Source organism: Chionomys nivalis, chromosome 12 (genome assembly GCF_950005125.1).
Source record: "Chionomys nivalis chromosome 12, mChiNiv1.1, whole genome shotgun sequence".
Taxonomy (NCBI): domain Eukaryota; kingdom Metazoa; phylum Chordata; class Mammalia; order Rodentia; family Cricetidae; genus Chionomys; species Chionomys nivalis.
Genome location: NC_080097.1, coordinates 60,933,454 through 60,954,440, shown reverse-complemented (window position 1 = coordinate 60,954,440; position 20,987 = coordinate 60,933,454). Strand labels below are relative to the sequence as shown.

The 20,987-nt window shown below is 44.8% G+C and overlaps 1 gene segment (V, D, J or C); it reads left to right on the top strand.

Annotated features, from left to right (window-relative positions):
* Positions 1 to 20,987, top strand: part of LOC130885019 (T-cell receptor alpha chain constant-like) — a 463,384-nt gene that overhangs the window by 426,351 nt on the left and 16,046 nt on the right. Inside the window, 1 exon segment of the C gene segment in view lies at positions 11,325 to 11,387. Coding sequence covers positions 11,325 to 11,387 — 63 coding nt within the window.

Below are 20,987 nucleotides of genomic sequence, written 5' to 3'. Positions count from 1 at the left end.
TCAGAGGTGGGTGATGGGGCTTGTTCCCAAGCTTACATCTCAGTACTGAGTGTGAGGTGAGAAGTGAGATGGACCCAAGCTGCCCCTTCCTGTCCACATCCTTGCTGAGGCTCTGGAGAGAGGGCTGCCTGCCAGATTCCTTTTGCCTGCAATAACAGAACTGTGTTTGAGATCCTAAAGGAGTTTGTTAAGCTGCCGCTTTTATAACTCACTCTCGGTGTCAAATGTGGTCAATAAGCAGCAAAAAAATCAGGCAAAATAACGAGAAGACAGAGAGTGACAGCCAAATAGGTAATGGGGACTGCTTATTACAGACAAAGAGGCAATGTGGGATCTGTTAAGTCCCATGAAGGGGAAATATCCATTGAGGAATATGTAGCTTTCGCTAGAAGTTTTGGGTATGGTCCCTATCACAGTGTGACTCAAACACTTACAAAATCGTCTTCGGAAAAGGGACCCGGCTTCATGTTCTCCCTAGTAAGTGCTGTTCCATTCTCTAACATTCAGACATTTCTCTCCCACTGAGCTGAAGGTGTGTTGAGTGTTGTGTGGGAAAGTTTCTTACACTCTGAGACAAGGGGGCAGCCCTCAGGTCCAGGGCACTCCTCGGCTCAGTCAAACACCACATCCTCTGCCTCTACCGCAGAAGAAAATGCTCCCACTCTTCCAGCTAACACAGAGATCTTTTTCATTGTTTACGAGGAGTGAAAAGAAAATCAAGAAACTTGGTCAGGAATCCATTTTCAAGCCTCCCCACCCCACTCCACCCTACCCCCATTGTCCCCAGCTGACTGTACACTCAATGTGATTTTTGGCTCTGTTTTGTTTTGCTTTGTTTTATGACTCCCACAGTCTCTCGCCCATCCTTTATAAAAGGTCTACTTTCTGTGTTTGGCCTTTGCTGGTGTCCTGGCACTCTGTCCCTATGCTTCATCATGTCCCTTGTTCCAGGGATGGGCAGGACACAACTTCTCTAAGAGACAACAGAGAGGAAGAGCGGGAGCCCCTTCACTCCATAGCCCTCTCTCAGTCCTTTCCTCATTTCCATGTCTGTGCTCTATTCAGACCCAGCAACGTGCTCATCACAAGGCCGGGACCAGGGATTTCCTTTGGGATAGTTTTCTCAGGCTAACAATGGCTTGGACATTCTCAGGGAGCTCAGAAACGCCTTCCTGGATCACAGATCCGTCTATGGAAACTCTATGGTCAGGGTAGACAGGCAAAGCCAGACATGTTTTTATTATATTGTCATGTGTAAGGGTTAGAGATAAGGACTCAAAGGGAAAATAACAGCTATGGTTAAATGGGGAGACTTCTGGATGATTCTACTAGGAAAAAATGATTAACAAGAAGAAGGGCCCAAGAAAAACACTGGGCCAGGCACTGGGGGGTGTGGGGTGCATAGAAAGATGGTCACCGTGGGAATCTAGGAAGTGGAGAGCTTGTCTTAGGAAAGGAAGACTTTCTAATGGTTGAAAGTGCCTAGCCAGCCCTAACCTTCATCAACAATGGCTTCTGACCTTCAGTGCTCATGGGAACCCTCTGCCCCCATCAAAGGTCTGTTAGGGGATGGAGATGTAGCTCAGGAGTGCGTATAGCATACATGAGGTCCTCTGTTCAAGCATAGGAGAGAGGTTGTGTCTGTTAGGAGCTAAGTCACTAGGGTTAAGCAGGAAGACACAGCAGTCAAACTACTATAAACCAAACTCCAGCCAGAGAGCTATGGGCAAGCCCAGGCCAGACCTACCCTGTACTGTGCTTCACAGCCTCGCTTCCCTGACCATACATCCCAAGGGGGCTTCTTCCCCTGGCCCCAGGAGTCCAAAGCCTTGGAGAGAACTTGAGACCCCTTAACCTGGAGAAGTATAGAAAGGGTTGTCTGGGGCTAAGGGGTGACTTTTAAATCCATTGTGGATGTCTATTTAATTTTTAATTAGTAACAAATTTTAGTTTTTCTGTATAATACATAAAATGCTCTTATTGTAAGCAATTCCAAGTAAGGATAAAGACAACATTGCCCCTGACCCTTCCCTTCAATGTCACTCTCTTCCCTGCACTCCATGTGTGGAGTCTGATTCCCTCGGCATCTGTGGAGTTTTCACAAAGAAAGGAAAATCTGTGTCTGCCAGGCCCTGGGAGGAACCAGCTCACTCTTGGGAAAGGCACCAAACTCTCACTCACACCGAGTCAGTCCCTCTTGCTAGCTAATTATTTTCTGAAAGAAGCCCACCCTCCATCATGCAGAGGCTGTCAAAACACAGGTGGTGTTTTCGTTGCTTGGTTTGTGTTGTGTGGTTTGGGGTAGCAGTCGGAAAACAAGGTTATCAATGCGCATGTTCCCTGAGACATTGTGCTTGAGCTTTTAATATCCATGTAGTTTCTCCCTGAGAAAATACATGAACCACCAGGAGGGGGAAGGTACAGGGAAAGTAAGGAGGTGGGGAGGCAAGAACTTGGTGAAAACAGACAAAAGGCCTGCGGGAGTAACAAGACTCAGCCCCAAGAGACAGGCCATAGCCACTCTGAATTTCCCAGGAGGAGTTCTCTCTAAGAGTCTTTCTTTCAAGGAAAACTATGGCAAATAGGACAGAGCCAGGAAGTGTCTGGTTATCAGTATTCCTCCCACACTCTAACCTAATTACAGGGAGACTGTTTTGGCCATGGGCAGTCATTTCGGGTTTTGTTTTCCTGCCTGCCTCCCCCACCTCCACCTGTCTTCTTAGAGGCTCCAGTCAAGGTTATTGCAAAAGCACAGAGCACTGTGTAACACGAATACAGGCAAATTAACCTTTGGGGACGGGACCATGCTCATGGTGAAGCCAAGTAAGTTCCCTTCTTCTTAGCCTGGGCCTTTAGGGGAAATCAATCAAATCATTAGCTTGAAAAATACTTTAATCTTATGCATCTGCTTGGGCTCTTTATTAATATTCTTTCCTCAGGCCAAAAAAGAGCTGTTTCTCTCCCATACTTTAAAATGAGGTGGGAGTGGGGAGGGGCAGGGAATAAAGATATAAACAGTGTTTAAGCCACTGAGGACATTAGGAGGGAGCTCTAGGGAATCCAGTACCCCACCACTTTTGACTAGACTTTCTAGCAGGCTCCCTGGGCCTGTGGGAGGCACTTTGGTTCTGTCTAATGGTCAAGAGTGGAAAAGTCCTCAGGCTTCTCTCTGTAATCAGTTCCAAAATCTAGCAGCCCTCGCTGTCTGAAAGTAATTTCTCACATTTAATTCTGATCTCTGCTGCAATTTAAATTAACTGAAAAGAACCAGGAGGACTTTGTACATCTGGATTAAGAAAAATAAATATCTTCCTTGGAACATGAGGCTCAGCACTGAATCCCATCCTAAGATTTCTGTGGAATGCCCTTTGCCCTCCTAGACATTTTAAGCTGCAGCAATGATGGGCTGGGCACTATAGCATCAGCTCTAGAGACAAAATATCTGAACTCAAATTCGTGTTCTACTCCTTAACCAGCTGAGTAATCTGGCATGAGTTTCAGCTTTTCCATCCATAATATGAAGATAAAAATACATCTACCCTGATGAATTATCATGACGTTCAAATGAAATAATACAGTTCACATATTTAGCATAGTGCCCAGAACACAGGGAGCCATCATTAAACCTCAGCCATTAATAATAATGATATACGTCATCTCTGATGCACGGCAGAGCTTTTGCTTCACCCTTTGGGCTCTCCTGTCAAGGCTCTGTCACGCAGCAGGAGCAGAGATGGAATAGAAGGGAGGGTGGAGAGTGTCAGCCTGTTCTATGAAATTCTTCACCTGGGATTTGACACTGAAAATAGAAAGAACCCTGACTCATTTCAAAAAAAAAAAAAAAAAAAAGCATTGCAGTGTCAGAGGAAGGGGCACAGGGACAGGGGCAAGGTTTCTGCAGAGGTGCACAGCCAGGCTCTTGGGGCCACCCACCAACTTGACCCCAGCACAACACAACTCCCTCCAAGATACCTGGAGCCTCTTTCCCAAAAGGGGTTTCCATATCACCAAAATACAGGGGAGACTTTAGAGGAAAGGTAAACTGTCTCAAATTGCCCTGCTCTTCTGGGCAGTGATGCTCATTAGAAATCTGGTTCCTGAAACTCCTTTGTCTCTGACAAAGCTCTCAAGTCAGGAGAGAGAAGCTCAGCAAAGTCCACGAATGTGAATGAGGACCATTTATTTCAGGGGGAAGCTGTGAGGGCCAGGTGGGCACTGTCCCATCTCTAAGTCTGGGAAAGGAGGTATTAGACAAGACTGAGGGGCTTTGCTGTCCAGCCTGGCCAGGACACAGAGCATAAGATGCAGCTGATACTGCAAGAAAGGAGCACATTAGTGGTAAAACTTTCTTAATAGGTTTTTGAACAGTGGAAATGAGCTGTCAGGAGTCATAGCCAGAGCGCTTTCTCCAGAGGATTTTTGAAAGGAGATAGACAACTCCTGTCAGGGGTGAGTGAAGTGCAGTTCTGCCTCCAGGCATTTGGAGGAATGAGAGAATCTTTTAAGCTTTCTGTAGCCTCCAGAGCCTCTCTCCGTGAAAATACAGGACTGATTAATGCAGGGTTCCAGCCTTCGGGATGCGTACATGGCTTACTGGGCTAAGTCTTAGAACCATTGCTTGCTGCTTCCCAAACTCCCTTTGTTCTCAGGATTCAACAGACAAAAGGGACGGCTTTTGTCTTCTAAAGCCAGAGCTGCAGGTTCCAGGTCTAGAGTCTCTTGTGGTGTGGAGAGGCCCTGGGGGCACAGGGAGGAAGCACTAGTGAGTTTTTGCTGAGCACAGAAGCACTGTGCAAATAACAATGGCGGGCGACTGACCTTCGGTCCTGGCACCAGATTATCTGTGTATCCCCGTAAGTACGCCTAAGGGACAAGACTCAACGAGTACAGTGCTGGTGTGGGGGTCAGCTGGAGGGACCTGAGGCCAGAGGTCCACTGTGATCTCAGGAGGGGCTGAAGGACAAGCCTGTGAGGACAGAGGAGGAAAGTTTGCTCACTGGAGGTGTGGGAATTCAAGCTGTGGCTCCCACTGGAGGATTTGCAGTACAGGTTCCGTTCTCTGGGTGTTTTGTGAGGGAGAAACCGGAGCTGGGTTTTGTTGCTGAGACAAGTACTGTGCAGAAGGACAGTGTCTCCTCTGCCTCTGGGACAGGGACGAGGCTGCTTGTGACGCCAAGTAAGCTGAAAATAATTTGAATTATGCACTGAGTAAATTTATCTCCAAAAGGACAATCTATTCCCCAGGGGCAAGGGGACTCCTTGACTCAAAAGTACATGGGTGAACAGACAAAGGCCCAGTATCTTCTCACCTTCTTCATCCGAGGAGGAGCAAGGGTGGAAGGGGAAGAATAACACGCGGATTTCATAAGAACCTCGTTCTGGGGTTTGTCCACGCTGCCGCACTTCCAGTGAACAAACTGTCTCATGGCAGAGTCTTGCTCGGCAGTAAATTCCAGCATAGTTATCCCCACTTGGTAGATTTAAAAACTGAGACAAAGAGTTCAGTGATTGGCATTGCTCCAACAAGGACAGAACAGGCATTGAGACAGGCTTGCCCCTGGACTCCAGAACCCAAACCCCAGGCTCTTTCAAAGAGTTGAGACAGGTGGTGGCCACACCCCAGTGGCACTGAGGAAGGGGTTTGGGGCCAGATAAGCTCTGAGAAGCGAGGGCTTCCATCATTGCAGAATCTTGAAGTCAGGTAGGCTTTATGAACCCCATGGTACCTCTCTCTGGCTGTACTGCACAGAGGACATGCCTCAAAGTCTTGAAAGCAGAGAAATTAAAAGTCTTGAAAGGAGAGAAATTAAAAGAGAAGAGGAAAATGTCTCTCGCGTCAGGCAACCCCCTCATTTTGGAGCAAGGCTGTTTCCCCAGGAGCCGTTTGTCTTCATTTATCAGCTGTCTTCTCTGGGGAAACCATTTTGTAGAAGTGTTTGTCACAGTGTGACAACTACCAGTTGGGGAAATTGCAGTTTGGAACGGGAACCCAGGTTATGGTTACCCCAGGTAAGCCCAGTTGCGTGGAATCTTGGCATCCCTTCTTCTTAACCTTTGTGTGACACTCCTTTCCAAATAAGCCTTTGAGAAACATGTTGGGAAGGAAGTCATTTCCCCCAAACAATATCCAGAGCCATTAAGCAATAATGAGACAGCATTTTATGCATTAAATAGAAACATTTTTGGATAAATAAGACTCCGCACTATTGTCTCTCAGATTCCTCCGTGTGAGTGCTCTGATTCTCCCTCAGAAGAAGTTACAGTAAGACGCGCTGCCATGATTCCTGCTGCAGCGTGGGAACAATCAGCTGTGCTTTTGGGGTGGAGGATTAGAAATGTGTTCAGACAGATTGGACATGTTCTTGACAGGGTATGTAACACAGTGTGAATTATAACCAGGGAGGAAAGCTTACCTTTGGACTGGGAACCAAGTTATCTATCAAGCCCAGTAAGTATAAAATTATATCCTTGGATTAAGCAATGTCTATGGATTAAGGGCTGATTTTGACTCAATTATACACTATGTAAAGAATGCCTACTGAGGGAGAATGGGTGTCAAAGAGGAGGCCAGAGTCTCCCTGCTTAGGATCTGGCAGCTCAGTGCAAAATGAGCCATGGAGGAATCACTATGGGAGTTGTTCCCAGAATATATGCGTCGGGACTAAGAATACCTGACTGATTGCCATGGGCTTTGGCTAGGATCACAGCCCCTGGATTTGTGCAGTAATCAGTGACAAGATTTCTAATTCCTTAATGAGCTCTCTGGGGCTATTCACTTTGAGGTTACGGCCCTGTTTAGAATAAATCTTTTGTAAATAATTATTGCTGACCAAAGTAAGAGATGAGTCTCTGTCAAAGTCTAAAAAGTTACATTGGAAAAAAAAATGAATCCTTGAGTCCTGAAGGACGCCTCCCCATGCCTGGAACATTAGCCAAAATGTCCATATGACGTAGACTTGCTAAGCAGACTCTGAGACCATCCTTTCAGACTCTCAACATTTGTAAGAAAATTGAGCCCACTGATCATCACGAGACAGCCGTTCTCTGGCTGAACTGAGACCGGACCTTAAGTCTGGGGCCGGAATTCTGAGAAATCCACAGCACTCATCTAACAGATGGCCTCCTGAGCCAAGCCTGTGTCAGGTCCATGCTAATGCCAGGGATCCAGGAGGATCCAGAACTAATGATAATGGCCTCACAGAACCCTCTGCTAGACACGGGTCCCATTGTTTTCTCCCATCGATCCAATGCACACCGCAACCTCTTCCGGGAATGGTCCTTGTCTGCTAGTCTTACTACCTTAGGAAAGTAAGGTCTGTTGAAGTTCTCAAGACCATTAGCAGGTAAAAATCAGCACAGATATCAGTGTAATGATCTATCCTGTCCCTTTAAGAGACATGCCCCACATAAAAATGCCTAAAATTGAAATTAAAAATGGCAATTTTCTTGTAATTTGATCTTAACAAAATTATTTCATTATGAAAGTGAAGCCAAGTTAACTTGATGCCAGCTCCACGTCCACTGCAATTAGGTTCCTCAAACTCGGGCTGAGGATGAGAATTAGGGCAGTTTTCTTGAAGCATATCTTCTTGGTGCCCTCAGTGGAGATTTTCTCTGTTCTGACATTGTGAGGTTTCTTTAAATGGGAAAATCTGCATGCTGGTTTGACATCTAAAATCAAAGAGCATTTACTGTATAGAGTTTAGAAACACATATTTGATACTCACTCTGTGGTGAAAAAAGGAAATCAAAGATTCCCCTAAAGGGATCTAATTCCTACGGAATTTCTAATTCCATAATTAGAAAGACAAAGGAGAACTCATTTAGAGTTTTACATAAGTGATTTGGTTATATATGCACACACACACCCCCATGAAGTTTTTGTGTTTGGGCAAATCACAGTGCAACTTCTGGTGGCTGGCAACTCACCTTTGGATCTGGAACCCAGCTGACGGTTATACCTGGTAGGCCACTACAGTTAATTCTTATTTACACCAACTAATTAGAAAACAAATGGGTATAAGTTATTTTGAGAGTCTGGGGTTGAGAATGAGAAAAGAGCCACCAGCAACGTATACTGGGAAGGGTAAAATAGAAGAGAGTCGGTCACCAAAGACCACATAGAGAAAGAGCAGCTTGACCAGGATTCCACAGAAGGGAGAGGCGCAGAAGCCAGCAGTCCCAGGAGCCTTGCTGAACCAGGCCTGCAGCCCCGCAGGGGAGCTCCCACCCTCACTGTGATCCCACCAGAACCAAACCAAATGCTACAAGACGGCTTTACCCAGAACTATCTGAGTCTTAACAACTTAGACTAACAACCCAGTTAGGCAACTACATTTCTAGCTTAGAAATTCCAGCTTATGCCACACAAGTCCTTAAACACACTGGTGCCTGTTTAAGATATTTCAATGCATCCCCGTTTTCCATAGTTCTCGGGTGCCCTACTGCAAAGCATCCCTGCAGCACACTGCTAAGCACTTTTACAAGTCAGAGCAAGCAAGCTCCTGGCCCTCAGAGCTACAGAAGTCATATTCATTGGCTTAGGCTGAGTCACCTCAACTTTATTTCTCATAACTGTGTTCGTTTGTTGAGATCTGTTTAAATTCAGACGGTGTGGGTGTGCAACTCTTGGCACTGGGGGTTTCCTGAAATTGTCAGTAAATATTTCGCATAAATACTGTTCCTTCTATACTAGCAAATGGCCGCCACCACCGCAGCCTCTTTTCTCTTTCTCTCTTTTTCCTGAAGGGAATCTGCAAGTAGAAAGCAAAAATAAAGCTGAAATGTAGAGTTTTTTCGTGCAGGTTGAAAAGGACTGTCAGTGTCCATGTCGAGGTACGGTTGGTTAGATAAACTAAGTATTCTGTCAACAGAGTCGCGTGGTCTTGCTAGAAGGCCCCTCCAGCTTACACGGCTCGCGATGTCCTGAAGAGAAGCTCAGGGGCACCTGCCGAGTACCATCCAGATCTAGGGTTAAGGGCGAGGCTTCAGCCAGCCCTGGACCTCAGGTAGGAAAAGGATTTGCCTCACAGTCAAGTCCACCTGAGGGGAGTTTTCTCTTATAATTCGGAAGACGAGGAGTAAAGAGCTTTACTCACGGCATTCTTGTTTTGAGTACTGTGAGCATAGAGTACAGAGGACATAGGAAAGGACCCAAGCAGAAAACTAGAGAAAAGAAATCAATAAACACTGGGGAAAATCAGTTGTCCTTATCTCGCCTGTCTCTGATGACGAATGTGTCTTCCCGGCTCATTCCTCACCGCCCGCAACTCCCGCTGGACTGCAGAGAACTGGCGCGCTTCCTGTAGCCGGCACACAGCTTGGTTACTCGCATTTCCATATGGAGCCTCCCTTTGAGGAAGAGGGCTTTTTGTAATAGCACTAAACATTGTGTGTCTAGTTACAATACATTTTACTTCGGATCTGGCACCAAACTCAGTGTTAAACCAAGTAAGTTATACTTATCTACCCATTGTTCTAAATTTCTCCTCTCTGTCTATATTTGCTTTGAATTCTTTCCGTTTTGGGTCCTTGCCCAATGTTTTATTTTAGTGCTCCTTATCTCTATATCTCTTGAACAGATATAGAGTAAACAAATCCCATGATCCCATAAACATTCTGAAAGAGACAAGGATGCTCTTGACATCCTTCATAAGGGAAATTCCCAATGTAAGGAAAACTACTGCTTTCACTAATTAACACATACAAAAACAGAATATAATTTAAAGTACCTCTGAGTACCTAGGATTTCATAAAGCAGATAGGCATATTTTATGCATTCATAAAAGATCCCATAACTAACATTTGTTGAGCCTTTTCTGTACACAAAACCCTGGGTAAATGCCTGTTGCAGCTCATCTCAATTCACCCCTTGATGACACTCTGGGGCGGATGCTATCCCGCTTTCAGGGGTAAACTTTGGTTATCAAATGATAGAGAGGAAATACAGGGCCAAGCCAGAGCAGCGGGCAGGCCTGCACGTCCCCACACCTAACTCTCATAACCAGGGTCTTCCTGAGGTTTGGACCCATGAAGTAGCCTGTGGCTCTGATAACTATAAGTTCATGTTGGGACAGGAATCACAATGACTGCAAGATCAGTAAGTGAGATACAAAAATCCAGAATGCTTTGCAACAAAATGGTGGATACATGCATGAGCAATTTCACATGGGAAGTAAGGTTAATGACCAATGAATAAATTCAAAATGCATTCTCCCTTTGGGTTAGAACCTTAGCTCTTCTGCCACTCTCTCCTCCCTTATCACTTTTTCCTTGGCAGATGAACTTCCCTTTTAGGGAAGCTCTTACAGTGATGTATTTGTTGAGGACAAAGTCCTCAAAAGGTCAGGTAGAAACGGAAAGGCTGTCTCCAGGGCACACTGAGACTCTTAGAAGATGGCTTTTCCAATATTTGAAGAACTGTTATGGAGATGAGGGAAGGCTTAATCCCAAAGGCAAAACCAAAAGCAGTAGATGAAAATGTATCCCAGCATTCCCTAAAAGCTTCTGAACAGGTGGAGCTGCTGTGCACAGGCTACTCTGTGAAGTCTGGAGATATCCCTGCGAGATCTTCACCCTGGGTCCTCAGAGCCAATGCACAGGGCATTGTGGAAGGGATTTCTGTGACAGTTTAGATGTTGGACTTGATCATCTCTGACATTCTGTCAACTCTAAAAGCTGAGATCCCCGTGATTCTTGCATGGAAGCAAAAGGGGGTGAGCTAAACCTGCTCCTTCTATTCTTAATATTTCAATAGCCAAGAAATGGGCCATCAAACTGATCACAAGTTGAAGCCTACAGAGATTTTTGCACTTAAAAGACAATGAAGTATGATTTCTCGGTGCAGTAAATGGGGAAAGAAGAGGTACCAGAGATGAAAAAGAAAGAGAGAAAAGGAATACCTCGAAGGAAGACCAGAGGTTGAATGAGGGCAGAGAAGGTGATTTTGCAGAAGACAGATCTGATCTGCCAAAGTTTTCACAAGTTCAGCTTTGGAATAGGATCCAAGCATAATGTCAGTACTAGTAACTGAGCAGCCTTTAGACTTGGGAATAGGACCAGGAGATGAAGGTCCTTCCAATTTAAACACTCTCAAAAGGCTGTGTAATTGCTTCCTGACAGGCGAGGACTCTGAAGGCAGAAAGACCATTGTTACCACAGATCATTTGTCCCTTAGGATGCAGCCCTGAGACTGACTGCCTGCCTTAGGCTGCTGGCTGCACAGGAAAAAAAAGTTTGGGGCTGCTTAGAAGGGATGGAAACCAGGGAGAAAGGATGGGGAACACTGGGAGCAGGTTTGTGTAAAGGGGGCTAGCACTGTGTAGACCGAGGTTCAACCTTGGGGAAGCTGTATTTTGGAATCGGGACTCGACTGACTGTCATGCCTGGTGAGTAGGCTCATCTCTACTCCAGGAACACATTACTGTGGAGAAGCTTTAAATGGGGACAAATGAATCCCATTATTCTCAAAAAACAACGCAAAACAGAAAACAAGGAAATAGGAGGAAGGAGTATTTCTTCTCATCACCACCTCCCAGGCAGCCTGGTATGATAAGCAGAGAGAAGGGCCAAGACAGCCTAAATAAAGTCCCTGTTAGGAGCCCATGAGAGGAAAGTGGGGGTTCCTACCAAAGGGAAGAAGGAGAGCAGTTGTACTAGAAAGAGTGGAAGCAACCCCGAACATGCTCTGGACCATGACCAACATTTGAAGAAGGCTGAGGCCCACAGCCAGAGCAGGCTTGTTATCCTTGAATGTCAAGGTCTCAGTGGCCAAAGCTGAGAAATAATCAAATAAGTAAACAGGTCGGACTTATACGTGTGCTCACGTACAGCCATCCCATCTATAGATCAGGTTTACCCTGAACGCTGAAAGCCCTCCATCTTTTCAAGCGTAGGGAATGTCCTTTGCCAGGTGTCTGCTGAGTATGATTTCCTTGGTCCCTGTGTTTTTGCTGGGCCTCAGATCACTGTGTGACTACAGCGCAGGGAACAGGCTAACGTTTGGCAAAGGAAGTGTATGGGCCTGAACCACAGCTCTGTTCCCAAACTTGAAAGGGGAACCCGGCCATCAGTTTTTAAGAGAAGTATTGTAGTTTGGCTCAAATTAATTTGTATTAAACTTGGCTTTAAAATGTTCAGTATTTCTCTTACATAGTGTGGATACATGGATGGGAGAATTCGGTGCAGATAAAGGATATTGCTATCTTGATGCATCCTGCGACAGATTTCCTAAAATAAGCCTATCTTACTGCCCCAAGAAGCAGAGAAAGGCAGGAAAAGTGATTCTTTCTGTTCAGAGTGGTTCTGTGACTCCAATACTTTGACAATGACGGGGCAAGGTCCCACATTTTCTAAGGTTCAATATCTTGCTGTCTGTAGCCTCTATAGCTGTCACTCTGGCTGACCTTCTTCATCTCTCATTTTCCCAATTATCGTAACTGAAATACGGGTATCACTTACCTTCTGGCTCACAGAACATGTGTAAAGATTACAAAGACAGTTTGCTTTGAGAAGGAGTAAGGCTAGACAGGGCTTCGTTTTATTTATTTTCTTGGGGAGAGGGGACTTTTTATTAGATTGGAAGGAGGAATAAGACAGAAATGGTACTTGAAAGGCAAGATGCTAGGATCAATATATGAACAGGCACAACATAATTATTAAGGCCTTCAATTAGAAGCCAAACAATAGCAAACATCTTTTGATAGCTGTACTCCCATGAGGTCTGCGGAGATCTCTAAGCCTTGGTTCATGTGTAACATGGACTTCACCATTCCAGCTCTCCCTGCCCTGGAGGATGCCAGGACTGAGCTATGTTTGGAAAATGTCCTTGGAATGCGTGGTTAGGCAGACAATTTATGACTTTTAAGTTATATCTTTACGCAAAATTCCAATCTGAGGGTAACTTTAACAGTGAGCAAGTTTGATGGACTTTGGCTATGGCTGAGAAAGGCTTAAATTTGGAAATCAGGTGAGCCTCTGCAGTTGAGAGGAGAAATCATAAGAATTAGGCCTTCTCTGGAGATCTTTACAACCTACAATATGTTTGTAAAGAACTATGCAGTTGGGAGAGTGAACTAAGAGATTCCTGGGGTCTTCTTCCATCTGAACGAGCATGGGAGTTTATTATTTTTCCTGAATTTAACAAATACGTGCTTAGTCTAGGGTTCTATCTCAGCCAAGCAGAGGAACCCTGGGGGATTTTGTGCTCAGGCACTCTTCGGTTTTCGTGGTGGAGGAGATCACTGTGGCCTCTTCAGGTGGCCAGAAGCTGATTTTTGGAAGGGGGACCATGCTCATGGTGTATCTTAGTAAGTATTTCTGTGGATTCTGAGTTGGATTCATTGTTGAGACAAGTGGCAAGCTTTCTGGACATGTAAGCAGGCTACCAAACGTCTCCATTCTTCCGTGTTTCACAGGAAAGAAGGCGCTCTCTGTGCCTTTCCCATATGGCTAGAAAAGTGGGCGGTAGTTTACATCATTACAACCATAATAGAGAAGCAGAATTTACATCGTTACAACCATAATAGAGAAGCAGAATTTACATCGTTACAACCATAATAGAGAAACAGAAAGAAGATACTTCCTATGCCCAGCAGTGAACCCAATCCCAATCAGAGAAAAAGGCCACTCTGAAATGCCACCTTCTCTCCCACTTGGCATCATCTGATGGCTGTAATGTCGTAAACAGCCAAAGCCACATCTCCCAGTTGCCGAGTTAGCTAGCTTCCCAGTCTCCCATGCATGTAACTGTGCATATGTGTGCACACATTCATATGGAAGCCAGAGTGGGATTTTGTTCCTGGGGTCGTCTATGCTGATCTTCCAGACAAAGTCTCTCACTGATGAAGCAAGGCTAGACTGCCAGAGAGCCCTGTGAGCCTGCACATTCCAGGTGCTGGATTACACACGCACATAATTACTCCAAATCTCAACAAGCAGCTCAGGTCCTTGTGCTTGTATGGCAAGCGTTTATAGATTGAATTATCTCCCTAGCCCATCTGTCCGTCTTTATCTTTTTCTTAGAAAGCATTTTTTTTGGTAATATTCACATCTAGTACATAGGCAGAAGGGGGCATGATGTAACGTCCCTCACTGACACACTGTAATTCGGAGCCAAGCTTTGATCTTTCTGCCCTCCATTTGCTGTCTGTCAATGGTGATGATTAACTTCTCCATATCTTCAGAGAGAAACTTTCTGCCTCACTAATCTAACAAGTCATCAAACACACTGTTGCCTGACTGCCCTCTATCCTGTTACCCAATCTGATTTTAAGCATGCCATTTGATCACCTGACCTCATAACTCTATATGTTTGTTTATTGTTTCCCCATCCCTGGTTGTTTCTGTCACAGGGGATAGTGGATGGTTTCCAGCGTTTCCTCAGTGTCTAGTGTTAAGTTCCTGTGTAAATTAAGATCCAACCCCAAAACTGCCTTTCATTCTCAAAAACTATAATTTTGTTGCTGTGTGTACAGACACCAACAACTCAAGGTCCTGGCCAACATCAAGGCTAGCAGAAGATTCTGTTGTGTACAGTTGTATGCTTGGTGAGTCTGAGAGAGAGAGCAAACGAGGGATGTGCAGGGCCTCATTTCACTGTGCCCACCAGGCAGGCAGAACATTGACATTTGGAAAGGGAGCCATGGTGTCAATCAGTTCCAGCAAGTACCTGACAGCTGTTGTTGATTATAATGCCTGTATTTATATATTGCCTGCTTATCATCTAACTAAAGTAGAATTTGGGTTTAATGAGGAAAGCAACAATGTATTATTAAGAGATGCTGTCCCATGTCTAACTATATGTTCATAATTATTTTAATAGCTTAAAATGATAAAAGAAAAATTACTAGAGGATACATGTGATTTGCTAAAGATTGGTGAAAATGAAAGTAAACACAGGTGTTGGTTCCTAGGTTACGGTTGGGATCAGAAGTGACAGCCTTTGACTCAAAAAAAAACTACTTAGTGAAATTTTACAAATCTTTTTAAAAGCAGTGTGTTTCAGAATGGCTGGAGAATTGTCAGCTGGTACTATCTCGGGCTTTCTGCTACATCCGTGGTACCACTGTTATTGAGTCCTGAAAAGAGGCTTTCATGGGTTTAATCCATGGCTTAGCATTCATTCCAGTAATCAAAGGGGGGAATCCCCAGCAGAGCTCCCATGAGGGAGGAGAGCCGTATGCTGATCATATTAATCCATGACCGCAGCAGATTGGGCGTCTTTGTCAGACAGCACAGGACCACGATCTACAACATATTCATATTGGGGAGTGGGACAAGACATCACTCAAGAGAGGCTTAACATGGTGGCTGAGGCCCTCTGAACCTGCTGTAGTATTTGGGAGGCACAAGTGCCAAAGAATTAATGGTTCATGCAGACAAATGCATTCTTGTGTAGGAAAACTATTAAAATAAGGGCACTGAACTGGCTGTGAATGAAATAAGCCATGAAGGTTCCCTAGAAGTAATAGCTCACAGAGCTGATTCTAAAGAAAGGGCAGCTTAGCCCAACACAGCCAGGTGCTCCAAACCTGGTTTGACTAGTGCACTGGACCAGTTCTACCTATGAGAAGAAAGCATTTAATAATACCTCGTGAGTATTATAAAGATAAGTTAATGCATGTGGAAATGTTTCATAGATTCTGAAGTGCTGTCCACATATAAAGTACGTGTCTATAGAACAAAAAAAAATTAAAAGCTGGGTCAGACAGGAAAGTGTTTTAGGATGAAAAGGCTATACATATTCTTGGTGAAGGGGCTGTTTCGTGTGGCTCTGTCGCCATGGACACTGGTGAAAAATGCTCTCTCTTGTGGGGGTGGAGTGAGTTGAGAGCAACTGGTTGCAAATGGCAAGGGAAAGGAGCGATTTTGTAAAGACCTCCCTGACAGTGTGACTTCTGGGACTCACCAGAGTTTTGGAACTGGGACAAAACTCCGAGTCATCCCAAGTGAGTCCAGTGTCTGCATCGTTCTTCTCCCACGGGTTGTCTCTGAGATGGTGGCATTTGGAGCACATGATGGAATCAATAGACCTTCTCTTTCTGGGTCATTTTCGGGAGATTTGAGCAAAGGCATTAATAGGATCCCTCATCCGTCTCTTAGCATTTAATAGTGTTGTTCTGCCACGTTTTTTTTCTAATAGGAAAGAAAGCTCAGACGTTGCCTGTAGGGCCAAATGATGAAGGGCAGATTCTCAAAGCCAAAGCAATGAAATTGGTGTTTGTCTTTAACAAGTGTGAACATCGTGTTATATAATCAGGGGGTCACTTGACTTTGAAGGCAGAGAACACTTGCGTACGCCCCTAGCTTGCAGGATGAGTTCACTGGGATGGGGCAGCCTTTAATTACAGCGATCTGGACACAGCTTCATGAAGCTGCCAATTGATTGACATTAAAGTTAGGGAGGCACTGTGGCAAGAATCTGAAAATAACTCTTGTGGCCATGAGAGAAGGGTTAGATAAATAGAGTTGAAAATTAGAAGTTTGGGGCAATAGATCCAGAGACATGGGAAGAAAGCAACTTCATTGTTAAACCTGGTACCACAAATGGCCCAGGTTTGAGTTAATGACCTGTGCACTTGGTTGGAATATAAAAGAAAGCTAAGGGACAGCCTGTTTGTAGAGGGAAAGCTACAGCCCTAAGTCTGGTGTGTGTGCTCATGGGTGTTTTTGACTGACTAAGAAGCACTGTGGGAATATTGGCAACTATAAATTGACCTTTGGGAGTGGAACTAGGTTGCTGGTCAGCCCTGGTAAGTGGAGTAAGCAAAGAATAATGGGATGGCTGAGGGGAAAATGCCTTTATGTCCCAAGGAATGGCTCTGTAATAAAGGACAAATTAAGGGGGGGGGTGTAATTGAGTCACTGTTATTAGAGTCCCACTGGTTCTAGCCAAAAAATGGAGAGGGAGAGGGAAGAAGGGATGGAGGGAGAGAGAAAGAGAGAGAGAGAGAGAGAGAGAGAGAGAGAGAGAGAGAGAGAGAGAGGAGAGAGTAATCCCACACTAGGAAACTAGGAATGATGAGGAAAGTCTTCTGAGATCTGTGAGTCCTCTGCTAAAATATCTTATAGATGCAAACATTTGAAAGTTTATTGGTAGTGGGGTAGTCTAGCCTGCTTAGCCTGAGCTCTACTGCTCCTCGGTTATAAAAATGATAATAATGTTCAAGGTCACCGTCCTAGCGAGGTGATGTGACGTATGTAGATGACTAAGCCTCTGGGAATGTCCTGTGTTCTCCATGAATGATGAACTCTCTTTCTCCTTCAAACTGTATCACGGTTGAAAAGCCCTAGGCTGCAGGCCATTTTTGTGTCGGGTTTTGTCACAGTGTGAACTCAGGATACGGCAAACTCAGTTTTGGAAAGGGCACTGTGCTTCTCGTCTCTCCAGGTAAATGCTGCTCTCGTCTTCCTGTTGTGTCCCTTGGTCTGGGTTAAGGCCCCTGCTTGCTGTGTTTCGTGGATGCATCATCCTTGTTCTGTCAGTTGGCAATGTGGGAATTTAAGGCTGTACCTTCCTGGGCTCATCATTTGAACAAGACAGTAAGAGACGAGCTATAAATGACAGCAGAGCTAAGTCACCAGGGTAGGATGGAGTACGGACTAAGACCCAGATAACCAGGAAAAGGTGGTCTCTCTAGAAATAGACTGGCTTCCTGTGAGAAGCCTGGACTGTGTGTTCTTTCCCTCAGACGTCCCTCACAGTCCCCTCACCTTCTGTATTGCCACCTTAGCTGTGCAGTCTTAGTCTGTAACACAGAGATACAGAAACTCATCGCTAAGCACATCCACTGCTAATGTGGGAGATCGTGAGAGCAAAGGTTCTTCCATCCCTTGCAATATCTAACATGGTTCTTTTACAAATTTGATAAATATTTGTTTAACTGAAATTGAGTACCCAGAGACATCAGAATTTCCAGGCCAAAGGGAAGGGGGATGGGAATGAACCAAACAGCACAGAGCATCCCCGGATGTAGAGAAAAGGGACACATTAGACCAAGAATCAAAAAGATGCACTCTCTCTTCTCTGCTGCCAATCAGAAATGTAACTCACAGCAGCCTTCTTGTCTGGAGAAACCCCTCCCCCACCCCACTCTATCTCTCCCTTAAATTGGTATTGGGATTCTACTCAAATAGCCTTTTTTGCCCCTCTCCACCAGGCCTCTATGAATGTGCTCCATTTGAGGCTGTGAACTTGTTCTTCCTATGAAGAAGTCACACAGTTCTGTTAAATCTCAAGTGTTTCCCAAGTCATTAGGGTGAGGAGAGAGGTGACATGGGAGACTGTTTACCGTGAGGCTTCAGACACTGTGGGAGCTGGGAAAGAGCAAACGCGCTCATCTTTGGAAGGGGAACCCAGCTAAGAGTGGACCCATGTAAGTGCGGGTGCTGTACTAACTACGGTGAGAAGTCACAAGATGGGATTTTGTCGTTGTATCTTATTTTTATATGAAGTATTAAGATTGCAGTCTCGATATAGTGTTTAAGTCTGACTTGAGCATATCTTCTCTAAGGTGGAATTTAGCATTACTTTAAGAATTGAGGCTGACAGTAGCTGTGCCTAACATTAGAATTTTAACCTGAGAATTTTGCTAAGTGGAGTTTTGAATGGACAGAGGCAGCTAGAACAGGAAATCACACGGCCACTATTCAATAGACCTTTCAGGCTTCCACTACCATTGAGGATGTTCAAGGTGCTTTCGCCTATGCCCCAAATAAGCTAAGCTAAATTCACTCCAGAGACTAAGTGCCCACTTACACAAACCAATGTCCCCAAAGAGTTTGGATTCTAGTTTCAGACAAGAAGCTAAATTTGATTTGGCATCAACTTTCTGTGTGTTATCGAACAAATCATCATCCTCTGTGAGCCTCGGACTCTCCCAGGAGATGAGGGGTGCAGGCATCTGTGGTCCAACAGTTCCCCCCTTTGTGACCCTAGAGCTCATGCAAGTCAAGAGTGTGGATTTGGGGATGTTTCAGAGACAAATTCTGATTGGGGGGATATTATATAACCTTAATGAATAACCCCGCTAATCAGTATTCTAGCTCAGCATATTAATAATAGTATCTGGCCCAGGAGATGCTTCAGCAGGTAAAATGCTTCATATACAAGCCTGATGATGAGCGTTCAGTCCACAGAAAACACACACACACACATACACACATACACACGCGCACACACATACATACACACACACATACACACACACATATACACACATACACATATACACACACATACACATGCGCACACACATACATACACACACGTACACACACACAATACACACACTACATCATCAGCATCATCAAGAGAAAAGAAATGATAATAACCGTCATATCAGTGCCTATGACGTGTATGACGTGTGGGCATAGCGTTAGATGAGTATTGACTGTAGAGGTCTGTAAGGTGAGGGGCAATATTCTCTGTCTTACGGGGTGGGGAAATGAGACTCACAGGGGAAGAATCCTCTACCTTACAGAGTGGGGAAATGATAATTTATCGCCCACATTCTACGGCTAGTTATCTGAGAGACGGAAATCCAAACTTGGTCAACCTGTCTGACCTCAAAGCCCTGTCCTTTCTGCTCCATGTTGTCACAGGCTCTGCCGTGATTCACTCACAAAGGAGAGAGAATGCCAATCACAGAGAGTAGGGAAATACATGGAGTGTAGCTTTTCCATCTTGGATGTTGCCATAAGTTAAAGATTCAGAAAGTCTTGATCTAGAAGCTTCCATTCTAGAGGATTCTCTTTTCTGTAACACAGCAGAGCATAGGGCTGTTGGGATCACTTAGCCCAGTGGGCAGAAGGAAGAGGGAAATGGCAGACACTCCTCATGCTGACCCCTCCCCTTCCCTCGCTGTCCCTTCTATCTCCCCAGGCAGAACAGCCATCAGTTAGTTGTCTGCAAGTGCCTGGCTGCTAATGAGTTCCAGGAAAATGCACTTTGGATGTTGCTAGATTATAGGGTTAGGGTTAGGGTGTAGACCACTTAGCTCTTATTTTGGAATTCATCTAATTCAGAACTTATTTTCTTCCTAAAAGGCAGTTAAGAAGGGTTGCTTTAATCATATAATACCATAAAAATACTAATGCAAACTAGGCAGGGTCTAGAAGCTGGGACCTGGTCCTGGAACCATATGCTGTGACCACTGTTGAATGAATGACCATCTTGCAGGCTGAGTGCAAGATTCATTCACGAATAGAAAACATACAAAGCCTTTTACTAAAGACTTGCCGTGGGCTTCCCAACTGTGTTGTGAAAGTGGCAAGGGAAGGAAATAGCCCATTTTGTCACAGGACAAATCACTGTGAGCAACACAGGCTTCAAACTTATCTTTGGGACAGGAACAAGACTGCTGGTTGATCCAAGTGAGTTCAATGACTAACTTGACTTACATTACAGAAGGAAGGATGTCTGTTTTCACTCATTTCTTTCTTTGTCTGTTGAGGGGGGATAAGGAGTTACTCCAGGCTTTGCGCGCTGTTTAAATAAGAAAATAAGCAGACAATAGTCTTACATTACATATAATATCCATCAGTATAGGAAGGAAACTAATTGTAATGAAGCCTGCTGTATACCAAGCAGAATCTTCTATTGCGTTGTGCCATATTTCATTTTATTTTCCAATGGTCTTAGGAAAATGAAGGCTAAAATGGCATGCCCCACACCGCTTTGGGGTATGTACACAGACCCTGGGACACTTAGTAACACACCTGAGTGTGTCCTTGGAATCTCAGGCCCGGCTCCAGGTGCCGCCTTGTATGGTTTTATGTCACAGAGCCCTGGTGAGTGATGGAAACCACCGCTCAGCTTGCTTTGTTGTATTTGCAGCTGTTGTCTTGGGTGTAACTGATCATTGTTATGACTATCTTGCTTCTGATCATAGCGACGCTGCTGACTTAGAGTACATGTTTCTGCTATATTATTCCTTTTACCCTTTAAAAGGAATCACTGTCAAGGTCCTGCAGGGGGTGGCATTTGT